This window comes from Oryzias latipes, chromosome 19 (genome assembly GCF_053564925.1).
Source record: "Oryzias latipes strain Hd-rR chromosome 19, Olatipes_Hd-rR_3.1".
Classification (NCBI taxonomy): Eukaryota; Metazoa; Chordata; class Actinopteri; order Beloniformes; family Adrianichthyidae; genus Oryzias; species Oryzias latipes.
The window spans coordinates 24953202-24971469 of record NC_136255.1 but is presented as its reverse complement, the minus strand read 5'-3'; the positions used below and the strand labels follow the sequence as shown (position 1 = coordinate 24971469).

Genomic DNA, 18268 nt, shown 5'->3' with positions numbered 1-18268 from the left:
TCTCCGTCTCGTGTCTTCATTGCTCTTTACGATCTTCAGGCTGTTCATACTTTATTGTGACAACCTACTTTTGCAAGTCTGACAGCATACATAAACACAGTAATTTGTGCTCGTCTCCTATTGATCTGTTTGTAGCAAGCATGCATTATGTTGGAAAGCATCAAAGGTTCTGTTTGTTCTTGTAATTATGGGTCATAATACTTTAAGCTTTGTTACCAGAGTCAAGAAAACGGAAAAAACCCTTTTATTTATTGAATGGGGGTGTTGATGGAGAACAGCAATGGCCTTTAAAGGTTGGTGTATACTTCATAGCGATCCATTATTGCATCAATCATATCGCGTCCCTACTGCGATTGTGTGACCGTCTGCGATAACTGCGACAAACTTCTGAGTGGCGTTGAGTAGGAATGTCCAGATCCGATCATGTGATTAGAAATCGGGCCCTATCACGTAGTTTCAGACTTGATTGGATGTTGTCTTCTGACCAAAATAGGATATTTATTATGTAATTATTATTTTTTAAGGCACTTGTTTTGTATCAAACAAGTGCCTTAGTAGAAGTCTGCCAATCATGAATGGATCACAACATTTTACTGCCGTAAAGCAAAGCAGAATATGGCAGCAGTTTGGGCAGGAGGTGCTCAAAAACATTTAAGTTAAGTTAGCAAGATGTTCACAGATTTAAACTTCCTGGTGTAGGTACCACAACTATTTGGCCTGCAACAACCGTTCGGGGTCTTTCGACTAGTGCTGACGTCACATGATGTGATTGGCTGTCCGTTGGTCCGATGATGTGTCAGATAGTGATAGGTCTGGACAAATTACGATACTACCATATAAGAAGATATCATGCGGTCCGTTGTAAACAAACAGAGCTCCGACATAGGGCGAGATTATCTTCTAATCATGCTTTTATTATTGTTATGATTATTATTAAGTAAGTTTGCAGCCGAACGGACTGCGGTTCGAACCCTTCTCCGAACTGCACACTGTAACAAAGCATCTTCCCTGCTTGTGAACACGAAGCTACGAGACTCCAGCTGCTCTGATAGACTTGGTTCGCTTGAGTTGAGCAGCAGGTTCATTCTAACAGCCACAGATCTTTTTGCAAAGTGGGTTGTGGCAACATCTCTCTATTAAACACTACAAAGAATAATGTCAGACACAACTTATGAGGGAAAAGTAGGTTACAAAAGGAAACATGAAATGAAAATATGTAGAACCTGAGCAGATCTCGACACTACGTAGTTTGTCCAAGTGGGGCTACCGTAGTGTGACATTATCCTCAGTCGAAAGGACCCCGAACGGTTATGCAGGCCGAATGGTTAGGGTACCTACACCAGCTCAAAAACTATTTAATAAATATTCTAAACTGACAGGAAGTGTCTTTAGCTTTTTGTCTTAACGCTACAAAGGTATTTAAACAGAAAAGAGAGAGTATTTTTTTCTTTTTTTCTTTTTTATGAGAATGACTCTCTGTGCTGCCAACAGAGAGATGGCTGCAAAGTACAAACTCCGGGAGAAGGTGATTCATTTTAATTTAATTTATATAGCCCAATATTACAACAGCAGTTGTCAAAATAATTTTAGGTTAAATACTATTCAACAGTTAACAATTCAAAGTTGCTAATATTTGCTACGGGCACAATATTCCAATCACGGAAGATGTCATCAACTTGTGTCGCATTTCGCAGCAATTGGGGCGAGTCCCTTCCATTGGCCTTGCAACCGATGCGACCCGAGCAATTACAAATCACTATGAAGTATAAACCAGCCATAAACCTTTCATTTGGAGCAACTCGACTAAAGAAACTTGGAGCTGCAGCGGCAACACTCGAGTAGGCCAATGACTTATTGAGTTTTCCTCCATTACAAATCCTTGGTCCAACCAAAGGTAACCCCAGAGAGGGCATTCCTCATCACAAGGATGTCTTTTGCTCTAACATCTCTCTCTCTCCTCCCGTCTATGTTTTTTCTTTTCTCGATGTGTGAAGAGGATAAAAAAAACGGGGGGGGGGGGGGGGGGGGGGGCTGATGAGAGAGGTAAAAGAGCAAGATGATGAGTTGATTAGATTTGAGAAACATGCCGGACTTTACACTCTACTAATGAGCACTACAAAAGATTGGAGATGTTTCTCAAGTGGGGTTGTGAGGGATGTTACCTGTTATACAGACGATTCGTACTTTAATACACATACCTGTCGGTACATGTGTAGACCTGTGAGGGGATGTAAAGGTTAGCGTGGACCTCCCTTTCCCATCTCCTAACGCCTAATAAATTGCCAGTGAGTCTCTCAGTGGGAAGCAAAGGAGAGAAGAGATGATTGTTCAAGCCATCTTCCTTAAGGAATGTCGTTTTTAGGACACTGAGGGTTTTTAAGGTCCTTGATGAATCGGGGAGGGTTTTATACTTGTTTATCTAAAGGTAGTTTCCAGCTTTAATAGGTTTCTTTGGGGTTTCGCCTATGAGGAGTGCCAACATCAGACGTGTAGAAGTGTGTCTGTGTTTTCTCTCCTGTTAAGATTCAGGAGAAGCATGTGTGAATAATAATTCAGGCACATCTTTGGTGTATTTTCATTAGCATTGACTCACCACAGTTCAGTACTGCTCTACTCCAACTGAAGGCATTTCCACTAGATGAGCAACTGCATTATAGCTTTAATTTTTAGTGCCTCGGGACTTGTGGTACCAACTGAGCAATTTATGGACACCGATGGGAGGATCGGTGGCCAGGGCTCTGGCTTATTGTAAAAAAAAAAACAAAAAAACAAGGGGGTAAGACAGCAGTAGTTTAGCATTTTGCCCTCTTTGTTACGCACACTAAAGAGGTTTTCCAGTCTAATGAAAAAAACAAACAATACCAGCAAAGCGAAGAGAGTTGAGGCGAAATGGCTAATGGAAATGCAGCTCTTGTCACTTGAAGTCTGAAACCTGTTATCAGAGAAAATTGGCTCTAAGCTCGACAGTAATTGTATTCCTCGACTAAGTCACAGAAATCATCACTTTCTGACTCACATCAGCTAAATCTTAACCTTTTCCAGACCGGATTGAGACGATCAACTATTTTGCGCAAATATTTGAACACATTTAAAATTCAACCAATAGTTAAGTGAAAATTAAAATTGGTATGTATTGCAAGAAATTCGGCCAAGAATGCTGCCTGAAGTCTATGAAATGCAACCAGAAAGCTTAAACTAAATAGTACTTACTAAAATAGTAAATGCGTTCCTATCCATCACTACTTAAACTCTCATTTCCCTACTCGCTCACACTAACGAGTAGGCCTGCACAATATACCGCAAATTTATCGTTATCGCAATATCAAGCAGTGCAATATCCATATCGCAAAAGTCAGCAAAAATCGCAATAAATGGGTACCTTAAATGTGCCAAAACAATCCTATGGCAGCTTGAAGCATTTAACGAATCAAATAAATCCATTTATGCATTTGACCAATTGGATGGACCCTTTCCGATGTTGACCAACCAGATGAGCCCTTTCATGTTAGATGTTTGCCTCCTACATCAACGAGGGTCATTTGGAGTATCTTTTTTTTAAACTGTTGCAATCAGATGGTAATGATGTTCTTGGTTGTTTTGCCATTTGTTTATATTCCGCAAATTATATCGTTATCGCAATATTGATCACTAATATCGCACATCGCAAGTTTTGCTCATATCGTGCAGCCCTACTAACGAGCATACATTTATATGACCATAATGCTTAGGCTTTAGTCACAACTGCTGTTGTGGGTGCATACTGGCCATCTGTGGGTCAAACCTATACGGGACACGTAGGTAGACTGCACAAAATATCAAGGTCGTAGAGCAAAAATGTTCATGCGCATTTATTCTTCTATTTGAATATTGAAAATACATGATCATTTTTGTATTTTTACAAAAAACTTCAGTTGGATTTATGTGGTTTCAGCTTTGTTTAATTTACACAACATGCAGCATTTTGTGCTTAGCTTGTAATACTCCTTTAGCAAAGGTGTTGTACATTTGCACACTACGTGTCATTGTGTTGACTGTATAATGTATAGAAGTGTTAGCGTATTAAAGGTTGTTTGTGCTGATACTTTACCTGGTTCTTTTTTAGGTCATTTATAACTCCTGAAAAAAAAAAGACTAGGTTTTAAAATTTAGGTAACACCTGCAGACCTGCTAACACACTTTGTGTTTATTCTCCACTACGGAGGCTTCCTCACTTTAAAAAAAAAACAGTGGTTTAAGTCCTGAAAATAAATGTGACAATGAGACCCCACTCTCTGATGAGTTTATCCACTCTTGACAGCCAGTCTTAAAAGGGTATTGAGAGCGCTTGCACTGTTGGAAAAGCTAAACTAGAACCTGCTGAAGTTGCCTGTCAGGGTTTGTGAATTGGTGTTGTGGTCTCATTAAATGAACTAGACCTTTCATTCAGATCCCCAGGGAGAGCACAGAACGCCAGTGAGTTGATGTTTTTGTAAGTCTTGCTCTCTGCATTAATCTTTCTACTTTTAAAAACAGAAAAAATATGAAAAGATTAGAGGTGGGTTGTGATGTTTATGAGATTGCTTGTTATTTATAATTACGTCTTTGTATGGAAAAACACATGTTTTAGATTCAGTGTTCACTGAAAACACCAATCGTATCAACAGAAGAGGTTATGGGATATTATATTACCTTTAGTAACAAAGATCACACAAAACTTCTGTTCAGTTTCCTGGAGACTTTTGATAAACCCCATTTTGATCACTTTGACTTTAAGATGTGCATTCCTTACTTGCATGAAGTAGATTATTTTCAATAAGTGGGCAGTGGTCTTAGCCAAGATGCTCAGACTTCCATCTCCCCAGCAACTTTCTTCTCCTCCTCTGGGGGGGTTCTAAGGCTTTCTTAGGCCAGCTGAGAGATGTGGTCTCTCCAGCGTGTGTTGGGTCTCCGCTCGGTGGGACATGCCAGGAAAACTTTGCCCATGAAGCATCTGGACTTAAGTTGTTTGTAATACATAACTAGTCTGCATTGAGGCGGCAGTGGCTCAGGTGGTTGGGCAGCTCAGCCAGTCATCGAAGAGTCAGCGGTTCAATCCCTGCTCCTCCCTATCATTTTTTTGTGTCCTTGGGCAAGACTCATTACCCTCCCTCCCCCCCACCGTGGCTCCAATGGTGTATGTAGGAATATCCTTGTGATGGTCAGAGGGGCCGTAGGAGCGTACTGGGAGCCACGCCTCTGTCAGTCTGCCCCAGGATGGTGCTGATGTAGCTTACCATCACCAAGTATGAAAGGGGGATGAATGAATAATGGATATACATTGTAAGTGCTTTGAACATCTGGAAAAGCACAGAAAAATCCAAATCATTATTCTGCATTGTCAGTCAATTGAGGAAATTCTTGAATTTAGCTGTTTTTGGCCAAATCCGAATTGCTTCCCTTATTACGGATTCTCCCTACCCCTACATTTAGAGATATGGAAAAAAATGGTGTCTTCAAATCAGGAGGTTAGAAAGCGCTCAATGACATCATCAATAGCCGCCCAACATCTACGTCAGCCCGTAGCTGCCAGCACTTGTCATGCAAAAACAAAAAGTCATTACTTTTGTTAACTTCTGTGCTACAGAGCACACCCATGAGAAGAAAGGTGTTTGTCCTCCGCACCACAAGCACAGCCTGGATCACCCTACTGGTGGAGGGATACCCAGCCCAAAGTCGCTACCGCTTCTCCTTAAAAAAACACTTTTGTTCAGCACCACCGCTCCAAATGACCCTACAATTGGAGCAATAGGGAGGAATCAGAGGGGGCAGGGAAGTCATTGAGAAAGAAAACCAAAGAAGTTGTTATGGGGTTGGGCTGTTTAACTTTGGAGTGAGTAAGGTTTAATTTTCTCACGTAACCTGGTGAATTGATCTGGCTCCAGTTTTAGCCACCTTAACCCTTGTGCTGGCTTAGATGACCCCACCCTTTACATTGACGTTATTCCTACCATGACAAAGGTGGATAAAGGTGGAAAGATTTCATGTCATCATGGACACCAGTGAAGGTCAGAAATTATTGAAGAAAAAAGGTCCAACGCACTGTCTAGTGGGTCTAGATGACCCATCTCCCAACATTAAAGTGCCTAGGATAGCACAAGGGTTACAGAAGAAGACAAAGTTCTGATCTTTGGTGTCAATCCCAAAGTTTGTCTTTTGTGATAAAATAGTTACATGTCTTTTATAAAGTGTTAATTTACTTTATTTTATTAAAATTGCACATACTGGATTTGTGTGGTAAACCAGTAGTGATGCCTCAGATTATTTTTTTTATTTTTTTTTATTGAACGGTTGAAGTTTACATCAACAAAATTTAGGCATAGAAGAAAATATTATCCCTAAAACTCTGTATTGTGTCAACCTTTGAACAAAAAGTGAAATATTTATAAAGTAGTAAATGTGTGAATAACCACCTCTCTGTAAAGAAACAATCGTGTTTTTTGTGTGCCTGTATTTAGGCAGAAGTGTTTTGTTTACCCTCGGAGGGAATAGAACTTGCAGGAACGGAGCATCTGGTTGCTCTGGCAAGCTTTAGGAAGCAGTTGGCTTTTTTTCCCCTGGAGTTTATGTTCACTTTGTCCTCCAAGTCCATTTTTGTTGTTTTTTTCCTCTCATTTTTACTTCTCCTCATCGTAGTTGAGTGCTTCTGAAAAAGGCTTTTAAACACAGGTGGGATTTGGATGAGGATTGGTTTGGAGGTTTGTTGTGCTCATGCCTGATTGATGGCTTTGCCCTGTTAGCAGATGGCTGTGGTTGAGGGCAGGCAGCTGTCACTGTGAGGAAGCAGAAGGTAGCGCAGCATCCCTGCTATTGCCTGTGACCATCCATCTTATGTTTGCATTCCCATATATTTGTCTAAAGAGAGTGAAGCTCTTTGCTGGACTTTTGTGCATTTGAGGCTCGTTCTGAAACATCCGAACGCTTTGGTTGACTTGGGTCCCATTCCAACTTTCGTGGTTTGCATGTGATGAATTGTAGGGGAAGCAAAAACGTTGTTGGGCTATAAATCTTTCAAATAAGTCAGACTGATGGATGATGGTGGTTCTTAGCTTAAATACACAACAAGATAGATGCATATCCTGAGGCAATCTGGGAAGACTTGGGCTATCATCTGATGATTTATCCCTTCAGGCAACAGCCAACGTTTTAGACGTTGCTGTTTATCCAGCATTTATCAAGACCGCCTTTAAATACTTTGATACATTCAGGACCTGAACGTAATCTAGCGCTAGTCATCCTAACTTTCTAGAAACAACAGTAAAACATGGTACGTATATTTTGGTAACGACATTTTTTCATGTTTTTTATTGCTTTTCATAAACTGGATAAAACCAGGAGCCAGTGCTTCCTCCTTCATTAGTTTAGTGCGAGAGGGAAGAAGAAGAGGCTGGTTTCATCCATCATTCATTGATTCAGATGATTATTATTCCCCACAATTGGTAGCAATTCAGGAACCGGTGGAAACAGCCATGAAATATTCCTTAGCAGCCGGCAAGGAAGCCGACGGGCCGGCGTGCTCTTCTTCCCCCGCAGAACCTCCTTCGGGCGCAAAAGTGTCATGCAAGCGTTCTGAGCTGAGTTTTTGTGATGAACCGGAGGAGCCGCGTGACTGAAAATAAATCTGCCAATACGTGAAACCGAAAATGGAATAGAAACACAAATACGCGGGGGAACACTGTACTACGAAAGTGGCAAATACTTTCTCCTCACGGTAATACTTCCAGTGCAAAACTTTGACATGCTTACAGTGATGCATTAATGTTGCGCAAAATATTTATTTCATTGTTTTTTTCCTTTTATTTTTCACTTAATTAAAGTTCAGTTGAAGAACTACCCATAGCTCAAATACAAGTTGGAAAAATAACTTGTATACAAGTTAAAGTCATAGAGTTAACAATTTAAAAAGAGCGTTTTATAATGTACTTAATAAATTGTTAGAGTTTAAATGGAGACAAAAAGTTAAAGTTTACAGCTGGACGAGTGCGAGTTTTCCCATGATGCATTGTGTCTTTACTCACTGTACATCTGACTTCCAGCTGATGAATCTTTTTTTTATTTTAACCTTTGTATTCTGATAAAATGTGACAAATGTGGCAAAAAAAATGAGAAAAAGGGCAAAAAAAAATATGACATAAAAAAAGAATGATCAATGGTGGACCAATAGTGGAGTTAGACAAAATATTTGGTAAGATTAAAAGACTCACTGTTTATGAAACTTAAAGACCCACTCCAATGAAAATTGTATTTTTTGCTGTTTTTAACACATTCTTATGGCATTTTTCTAATAATGGAGTACATATATGTAAAACATTACACGACTCTTTGGTGAATTTCTAATGAACTCCTGCTGCTCTTTGTCCTAGAAAACAACAAAGATTGTTTTATTTTGGCTAAAGACGGCAGAATCATAATTAAAAGACCACTGGGAGCACTTTGAATGTGATTTTGTTCTATGAAAACTGCTATATATTAATTTATATCCTTATCTAAACACCCAAGCAAACATTCCGTTCATGAGAGAAATAGTCAAGTAATTAAAAAGTTAAAAAAATAAAATGAGACAAAAATTCAGCACTTCTTTGATACAGTCTTCCTCTTGTTCAATAATCTGGGTTTCACCCTGCCTCCATTTTTATTTCCATCCTCACTGGGATTGAGTTCAGTACAGAATATTTTATTGCTCCATGTTTCTCTGCACAGACTCCATGTGTAATATTTATGTAAGCCTGTATTTCTGCCTAATAAATGCAGACAGTTTAAAATAGCCGTCCTGCTCCTCCGAATCTGGTAAGTATTCAACTCCATTACGGCCTGCAAGGTTCCGTTTGAACAAAGAGTATAAAACCCGAACACGACTCATTGTGTCGGTAACCATGGTGATACCAAGTGGGCTCCACGGAGCATTGGTTATTCTCCGAGCTGTCATCATTATCCAAATAATCCTTCTTTCCCTTAGGCGACTGTCCCCTGTTGGACCCGCTCACACTTTCAAATCTCTTGTCGCCAACATCCGTCTCCTCTTGTTTCGGCTCATTTCTTTGTCGTTGGAATGAAGCTCTTCCGTGGCTTTTGTTTTAACGTACAGGTGACAGGTGGACTGGGACCTCCATGACGTTAAAGACGTTAAAGAAGTTAAAAGTTTTTGGTGTTTTTATCATGTTCTCGTGGCATTTTGTCCCATGATAAAAGACCTATAGAAAAGAAAATTAAGCCCAAAATTGCATTTCTGAGGATTTTTAAAAATTAAAATCATTGTGAATCAGGAGCTGACAAAAGAATTGGCGTTTGAAAAACAACGTATTTGTGACATAAAAATATGCTGGGCGGGCCACAAGCTCTGCTCCATTCTGATGCATCCACTTGTAGACAAATCGATTCATGTATGTCTTTGTTTTCCTCATCTGAGCTGGAATCCGGCTCAGAGCTGTATGGCTGGATGGCTCTAAATAGCTCGGCATCTTTGTTACAGCGCTAATGTTATGTTGGAGCTCTGAGGAGCTGTGAGCTAGCAGAGGGCCATGTAAACAGAGAGCTCTCAGCAGTGGGGCGGAGAAGGGACCGGGTTTTCTCCGTGAATATCTAATGAACCCCTGCCGCTCTGTAGAAAACTACGTCCTAGAAAAATACCGTTTTTTTTTTTTAAAGATTTTGGCTGAAAACAGCATCATCATAAATAAAAGACCACTGGGATGCTTTAAAATAGATCAGAAGATGACCGGAGCGGGACTTTAAAGCTGGTATGTCAGACTGTTGGAACAAATTCTCCTCCTAACCTCAGGGACGGAGTTCAAGGAAGGTCAGGAGCGGGACCTGAAGGAGGCCTTGAAGGGGACAGACCCCTCCATCCCGCTCATCTTCGTCAGCGGGAATCACGACATTGGGAACACCCCCACCCCGAGCAGCGTGGAGAATTTCTGCAAGACTTGGGGTGACGATTATTTCAGCTTCTGGGTGAGACAAATGGGCAAAAAAAGCCTCGGTTTTTATCTGGATCTTCCGCTTCTTACTTCTGTCTTTTCAGGTGGGTGGAGTTCTCTGCCTGGTTCTGAACTCCCAGCTGTTCTTCGACGCCTCGGCCTGCCCTCAGCTGAAGGAGGCCCAGGAGACGTGGCTGGAGGACCAGCTGAGCACGGCCGCCTCCTCCTCTTCAGCGGTAAGATGACTTCTAACCCACTTCGTGAGGATGCTGGGAAGTCTCATGCAGTCTTTAGCCATTGTTCAACTTTTATCTCCTTTTTTCAGGGACCCAAACACATCCTGGTGTTTCAACACATTCCTCTATACCTGCAGCGCCCTGATGAAGAAAATGACTACTTCAACCTGCAGAAAGAAGTTAGGCAAAAACTCCTGGACAGGTTCAGGAAGGCAGGTAGGAAAGCAGCCCAACAAGAATCCTGTTAAGTCTGTTCGGAGATAAGTCACAATCTCTTCCAAAGCTGTGAAACAGCAGCTGCACTTTTATAAGATGATGGATTTAGGTCACTCTGAAGGGGCCTGCCTCAATACCAGCAAGCTAATATTCTTGTTAAACCTTCTCACTTCAAGCATATCTAAGTGAAGCAAGCTGGATCCTCGCTCGGAGGATTAATAAGTCATTATCCCGAAACAGGGGCTTACACAATACATGATCTAATTAAATTCATTACCGCGTTCACCTAGTGTAAGGAGAATAATTCCTTAATCAGAATGCATTGTTGTAGGCTTATGAACGGAGGATGCAGCCGTCGTGGGCAGGAAACCGTCCGGCCAGCTCCTCATCGACTGACGAGAGCGCTCATGTGAACGTGTGCTTCTTAATCATGCATCAAGGTCTCAGGAGATTCATTTCATTACCCATCCATTATTTCGACATGTATTTAACCTGCTTTGGCCCAGTGACCCTCCTGACTTATAATAGATTGGTTCTGTAATGGAAGTTCAAGTTTTAAAGAAGCTTTTTATTTATTTATTTATTTTTATCCAGGGATTAAAAAAAAGCCACTGTTGCTTTCTCTAAGAATAGAAATAAATAAATTCAAGCTGCACATATCAATTCTGAATGCATGGAAATGAACCGTTACTCTGTGGAAAATGTATTACATAATTGGTCTTCTGCCCATACAGCTGGGTCTATGTGCATACGAGTAACATATGGTATTCATAAATATATTCAAAAGAAATGTAATTACTGAGATTTCTCTTGAAGCAAATCTACCGAAGCCCCTAATGCTCATGTTCTCTCTAAGGCCAACCAAAGACCTTTAATGCAATCTTATCCAGCTGGAATTTTTATTTATCTATAAATAAATATCTGAGAAAATAATGTACAGAAAAAAGCACATTTTTCTCATTTGACAGGATTAATATAAGTTAAACTTTACCAGAAAAAAGTCATAACTGTTAAATTATGAAAGAAAAGAAAATAGTATAGTTACGACTTTAAAAGTCAAACAAATGAATTTTTTTCTTGTAAATTGACGTGTTTTTAAAGTTGTACAGTTTGGGCTTTTAATGTTGTTAACTGACGACATTAAAACACTTAAATTCGCAAGAAAAAAGTCATCAATCAATGAGCATAATCATCAAAGTTCATCAGAGCCGCGCTCGACGATGAAAGACGTGGAGCATTTTGTGCAGCTTTAATAACGGATAGATTTCAAAAACAAAGAAATGCAGAACCGTTTGGCGACTCAAAATCAAATGTGAATTAGCATAAGAACATTGAAACGAAAACTCTGGGCCTCTTCAAACGGAAGCATCCCACAGACTTGGAGGAGATCTCGTCTTTCGTGGAGGAAGAAATGATTGAAAATGAACGGCTGCAGGGATATAGATGGCTTCAATAACTGGCCCTGCAGAGATCCTGCAAACCACCCATCAATGAATAAAACATTAATAAAGCGTAAACCAAACAAAGGAGCTTTCAAACATTTGTGTGTAAACATTCAGCTTAATAGTTGAGGTCTAGAGGAAGACCAAAGAGGAACACAGAAACTTCAATAAAAGTTTAGCCGTGGTGTGTCCAATAGAAGTTGTTAAAGGTGTTGGGGTTTAGGAAAGTCAAACCGTCTCTGATGGATTTGTGGGCTTTTCAGAAGAGAACTAATGAGAGCCAGAGTTGTAAGATAACAAGGATGAGTTATTTATGGCATATCTAAGACAAAGAGGTCTGGGCAAAGAATTGGGTTTCTGCTTCCTCACATCCCCAGTAAATTATGTGGATTTTGGACATGAGTCAGTCATTTTTCCTCCCCGTTTTGCGGTGCATTAATCACGCGTCATCTCTCTCTCCCGTGTTGGTCTGGCTTCGCCGCTGCCCCCCTGTGATCTGCAGCCCACTGATCTGCTCGTGTTCTGCGCCGATCGCCGCCATCATTACTGCAAAGGGCAGCATCATTAAAGAGGGCCTCTCATGCTCGCCTTACTTTCGGTCATTTCCTTAATGTTGCCGTGTTGGAGGCTCCTCTTGCTAGGCCAGTGTTTTACAAACGCCACACATGTGAGTTTCAGTTTACCTGGACTTTTACACCCTCCACCCCGTCATATGACAGTTCAGACTCGTCAAGTAGAAGTTGGATTGGTTTCGATGACTTCCTGCTCCTCCATTGGTAAATGTGTGCTCGCTGATGCCTTTTACCTAAATATACATATGCAGGTCGTTGGTATTCTTCAGCTTAAACTCAAACTGCCGTCTGGGTTTTCATTGACGATAAAGTTTTCCAAAAGAGACGACACTGAGCTGTTTTGTTTCCCTGGAATTTTAATGGAAGTATCTTCTGTTTTCATCTCTTCTTGGTTCAAAAGCCTTGAGGCTTAAAAGTTAAGAATCCACTTGTGGAGAAGGAATAGACAACTTTGGAGCAAATATCAATTCTACAGAGTGTTTACAGGTGCCGTCACATGATAGGCCGCAACAATATCTGAGAGGGAGGGGGGCAGAGGATCAACTGGGAGGCTGCAGAATACCAGGAATGATTTAATGAAGGATTTCTCTGAAGTGTGAATCATACAAAACCACTTTGGTCAAGTGCTGTTTAAAAATATATATATAAAACAACTGTAAGTGTGTGTAATTTGTTCCATTGAACCGCACACAGACACGCACACAAGCTGTGACATTGTGTTCATAAAAAAACAGCAAAAAAGGAACAACACCTAAAGCTTAAATGCTTCTTTTTTTCTTTATTCAGTAAGCTTTGGACAAGGTTGTCCTTGTTTAGGTGGGTGGGTTATTTTCAATAAGCCTAGCTGAAAGGCGATGTAGATTTATCAAACTTTCACGATGCTTAGCTGCTTCTGTGTTTCTTTTGTACCAATTAAATACAAAACTTGTCTTTGCTGCTTCTGTCGGAGGCTTTTATACAAAACCAAACAGTGTTCTGGGATGTAACAAAAGGTTAAATGTTGATCCCTTTCTCCCTTCCGTCTTATTTAAAGGAAATTCAGTAGATCTGTTAACTGGATGCTCTTTACATGCCTTACAGTGGTAGACCTCATTTTGTCCTTTGAGACTAAATCACATCAGTTGACTCAGAACAGCTGGAGATGTGCAGAATGCAATAGGTATTCATCCAAAAAGTGCTTTTTCTGCCTTTTTTTTCCCCCCATATTAAGTCTTCTGCAAAATATCCCATTTTTGCGTTAAAGGGTTTGCTTTGTGCAGTTTTTCTGCATTTGAGTGACTGTGCAGCGATGCATTTCTCTGTGCTCGACGGTTTCCACCACAGCTATCTATATGTTATCCCAGTGACACAGCTGCACATAGGAAAGGTAACAATTAGTCATCTTCCAGCTCATCAGAGCGAAGAGTTCCTCTCTGGAAACTGTTGACTGCACCCCAGCTCGTTTTAATGACGCTCTCTCTGTGATGACCCCCCCAGCGGCTACAAATCTACTCTCCCGTTGTTAACTGTGTGAATGTTGTTAAACATCCTCTTAATTTTCCAATTATTATTACGAGTCCTAATTGTGACATTTTTTGTACATTTTTTCACTTTTAAAGTTTATCTGTTTTTGGTATCAAAACGTTCTTTAGAATTATTCTAGGACTTTTTGTTCTAAAACAAACTATTTTAGTATAAAAAATAAGGCATTTATGAAATCCATTTTCTAGACCCTGAGATTGCATTCTCAGTCGCTTTCTCTCTTCTCTTTTTATATTCAACTTCCTCTCTTTGTGCTGTCAAAAACAGGAATGTCACTGAATGTAAAATCACTGCACGATGCGCAGGTTAGTAAATTATTAAAAGGTGTCTATCCTCCTCACCTGAACCTGTTTCTGGTTCTGTAAAAAAAAAAGCAAAAGAAAATTCAGGTTTTGGGGGGAAAACAGGTTTATGTTGAAGATTTTTGGATTTCACTGACCATTTGTGGATTTTTGTTTACCCTTCAACCAGGGCTCCAGACTGCGTCCATTTGGTCGCATTTTGCGACCAAAATTTGAGAGTGTGCGACTGAATTTTACACCCAGTCGCACATGTGCTACCAGTAAATTTGCCTCCTCCACCCTCCGTATTTTTTATACATTAAACATGAAAGGAGCAAGTCAGTGATCGATGAAATGAGAGATGAAATCATCAATGAGACGCGAGCGCACACGCACGCAGACAGACACACACACTCGCGCGAATACTCATGAGACTGGAGCACACGCGAGCACACACTCGCGTTTCATTGAGTGATGCCTGAGGCGGCCAATGCAAGTGAGAAGAATAGGGAAAGTCACTGCAAGTGGCTAAAATATGTGGAGGGGCGGGGCCTAGAGATAATCGAGCGCGCGTAAACATCTGTGGGAAGGAAACGGAGACAAATGTCATCACAACCTGATATGTGCGTCTGAGCTATGAGCAAGCGAACTATTGATTCGTTCTTCCGACCTGCAGCTAGTGTACCAGTGACAGAGTGTACAGCAGGGGTCTCAAACTCACATGAAATCGAAGCTGCAGCGAGACTGAAAGAGACCAGGAATTAGGAGTTGTCCTTAACATTCAATTTCGTTTTAATATGCCTCTCCCCCTAAGTATGAGCTGTGATATTACATCTTTTATAATTATTTTAATGTTTTGTAATGGATGTAGCCTTTTTTTAATCAGTTGGTATTTTAAATTATTTTAATTGATCAGTGAACTACAAAAAACCCATCAGGACGCATGTCCCATAATGCATTGTTTTGTAGTCTGTAGGGCAGCTTTTAGTCAGTTCAATACTAAATTTCCAGCTGCGTTCGCTCTGATTGGTGTCTTGCTCTCACCCCTTTCTCGTGATATTTTTGTTTTGATTGAGAGGTGATGTTGGAGCAAAAACAAAAATATACGTCACACACCAGGTGATCTGTGCAGCGTTGAGTTCATCTGGGTGATCTCAAACACGCTTATTGTGCATCTTGGCTGAACCTATTTGGTGTCACCAACATGAATTTCCATCCTCTAATATTTACATACATTTAAGTATTGTTTAAAACTGTGAAATTACGAAAGGTTACTACGGTAATCACTTGTTACTAAAAACTTTTTTTTATTCTAAATGTATGGTATTTTTTTTACTATTTTTACTTAGTTGTACTGTCGTGACAGCGATGGTGCTGTCAGTTTACCTCGTTGTTGCATCTTCAAAAGTGCAGAATAAAATATGACACTGAATTAGAAACAGCACATTGTAATTTCTGCATCTATTATTAAAGTATTTATTTGTAATACAGTGGAAATTAGTAGATTTGGTTAGAATGTTGATTTACGGTATGCGCCCCTAAATTTTCTGGTTGTGCCCCTAAAATTTTCAGTTAGGGGCCACTATGCTCCTAGTGAAAAAAGTTAATCTGGAGCCCTGCCTTCAACAATGGACATATCGCTGGTTGACGTGCCGTAATAGTTTGACCGTTTATACGATCACCGTGAATCGTCTGATTCTGAGGCCGTTTTGATACAATCTGTGCAAATGTGCTTGATAGAAGGAAGCTAAATATGTAGTGGTAACCCTTGTGCTATCCTAGGCACTTTAACATTGGGAGTTGGGTCATCTAGACCCACTAGACAGTGCTCTGAACCTTTTTTCTTCAATGATTTGTGATCGTCACTGGTGTCCATGGATTACATGAAATCTTTCCACCTTTATCCACCTTTGTCATGGTAGGGAGAACACGTCAATGTAAGGGTGGGGTCATCTAAGATAGCACAAGGGTTAAAGGGTTAAGTTGTGATCAAGTTGACCCTTTGTGTGAAATAAGTAGTCCCTTTGTTTTATTAACGTTTAAATGAAACGACTACATTTACAGAGCCTCCTATTGTCCTCGCGTTAACTGAAGCAAACAGCAGTCTAGACTTGTGCAACGGCATGTTTTCCCTGCAGTGTGCAGAACCACTGACTGTCTTACGGGGTCAATCTTCAGTACATTTACAATTTTGTAATAACCACCAATTTTGCAGGACTCATCCTAGAACAAGCAGTGTGTTTAAAAATAGAAACTCAGATACTACTGCTAGCTAACTGCTTAACCCCACCACGGGGCTCTGACTGATTATAATGGTTTTGAATTGAAGCACCAGCAACGCTGCATAACCTGACTCAAAACATGTTCGGTCAGTCTGTCTAATATCTTATTTGTATTTTTAAGTGAAAATGTTCCCAACAATAGCTGGGTTGGCTCCAGCAGCCCAGTGAAACAGAGAAGGAATCTGAAGATGGATGGAAGGATTTTCCAAAGGCTCTCGTTTGTTTCCAATCGGACTGAGCTTTGGTTCGCTCAGAGTTTGCTCACTCTGAATACACTCTGAGCTCAGAGTGGAAAAACTAAACCAAAACCACCACCGTAGCCGGGCGTTATGGGGTGTAAATGAGTAGAAAGTAGACGATGAGACGCTGTAACTCATTGAAATTGTGGTTGGATGATTGTAGGCTCATTAAAACAACTTTTAACGTGATACCCATTTTTTCTCACACTGTTTTCCTGAATCTAGATGTCATAAACACTTCTGCATATCTTCTTAGCCCATGTCTTGTCAGTAACCGCCTTGCAGAATGCCTCCGCTGTACTAAAGTAGCAAGTAAAAATTGTTGTACCTGACGTTGATACAGACGTCCAAAATTGGTCAGCAAAATCTAACGTTTGAATAAGTGAACTATTCCAACAAGGATTGCAAAATGCTGGGCTCTCATTGCTTTGCCCCGCCCTCGTAATTCCTGGCCAATGACTGAAGAGATCGCTAGCTGCTGGGTTTTGTTTCCGAGCTTTGGTTTGAAGCAAGAAAGTCTGCTTGACAGCAGCCTGAATATAGATTCAAACACAAGGTTCAGGATTCCATTTCGGACCGAATCGTCTGAGGCTACATCCACTCTGTTAATCTGATATAGATTCATCTCCCTCTGACTGCTTTTGCCAATGGAATCTGCCCACAATAACTGGACCACAGCCAATCAGAGGTGGGGTCGCACCTAACTTCCATTGGTTTAGACTACAAAATGGGCCCAGAGATATTTTTTTCAGTACAGTTTTTCCTTGTTTATCGCAGGAGTTACTTTCTGAAAATAACCTGCGACAGGTCAAATTCACCAAGTAGTAAACTTTATTTTTTACAATAGTTCTAGTTGTTTTAAGATAAAACTCCTCTCTACACATTTTCTACATTTTCTCAGACAGACGTTGGAATATTCACATTTTTCTCTTGTTTAAACTCTCAAAGTTCAATTTTAATAGAAACATAAGTTCAAGTTTATACAATGAAAATAGAGATCTTATCACGATCAAAGATTTATGAAGATTTAGCAAAACTGAACACATTTTGTACGGGAGACATGGCACAGAGATCGATTAACAATGCTATGAAATGCTATGAAAGAAAAAAAGCATAATTGCACTGAAAAAAATCCACAAAACAATGAGACTATGAAAGATGAACCACAGTATGTTGAGGGACTACTTTACCTCCCTAAGCTGGGCCACTGGTTTGACCGAAGAGTTTTTTATCAGTTGCACCATTGGAAGATTGGATTACATCTGCCACCAAATTGGTCAAACTCTAGAGCCCTGAGAACACAGCCAACTTTGTCCATTTTTCAGCAAAAAAAAAAGGAATTTAGCTGGCAAAGAAAGGAAAAAGATGCATTCTTCTATGAGTTGCCATCGCGCTAAAAAGATGGCATTCCTGGCAGCACAGAGGAGGTGCATTCTAGTGCATGTGTGCACTGTGTCCCCTCAGAGACAACTGAATTCTCCAGCTTGGTGTCTGCTTACTGGGAGGAGAGTGAAAAAGCACAAATCCCATGACTGCTCTCAGCCTCT

General features: G+C 40.4%; 1 protein-coding gene across 2 annotated transcripts in view; it reads left to right on the top strand.

Annotated features, from left to right (window-relative positions):
* Positions 1 to 18268, top strand: part of cpped1 (calcineurin-like phosphoesterase domain containing 1) — a 41413-nt gene that overhangs the window by 11642 nt on the left and 11503 nt on the right. For both annotated transcript variants that reach the window (XR_013651417.1, XM_004080125.5), the window contains exons 3-5: positions 9794 to 9966; positions 10037 to 10168; positions 10258 to 10384. Coding sequence is in view for 1 of the 2 variants with exons in the window: in XM_004080125.5 (XP_004080173.1) it covers positions 9794 to 9966; positions 10037 to 10168; positions 10258 to 10384 (432 nt within the window). In the remaining variant the exon portion in view is untranslated. The remainder of the gene's footprint in view (positions 1 to 9793; positions 9967 to 10036; positions 10169 to 10257; positions 10385 to 18268) is intronic.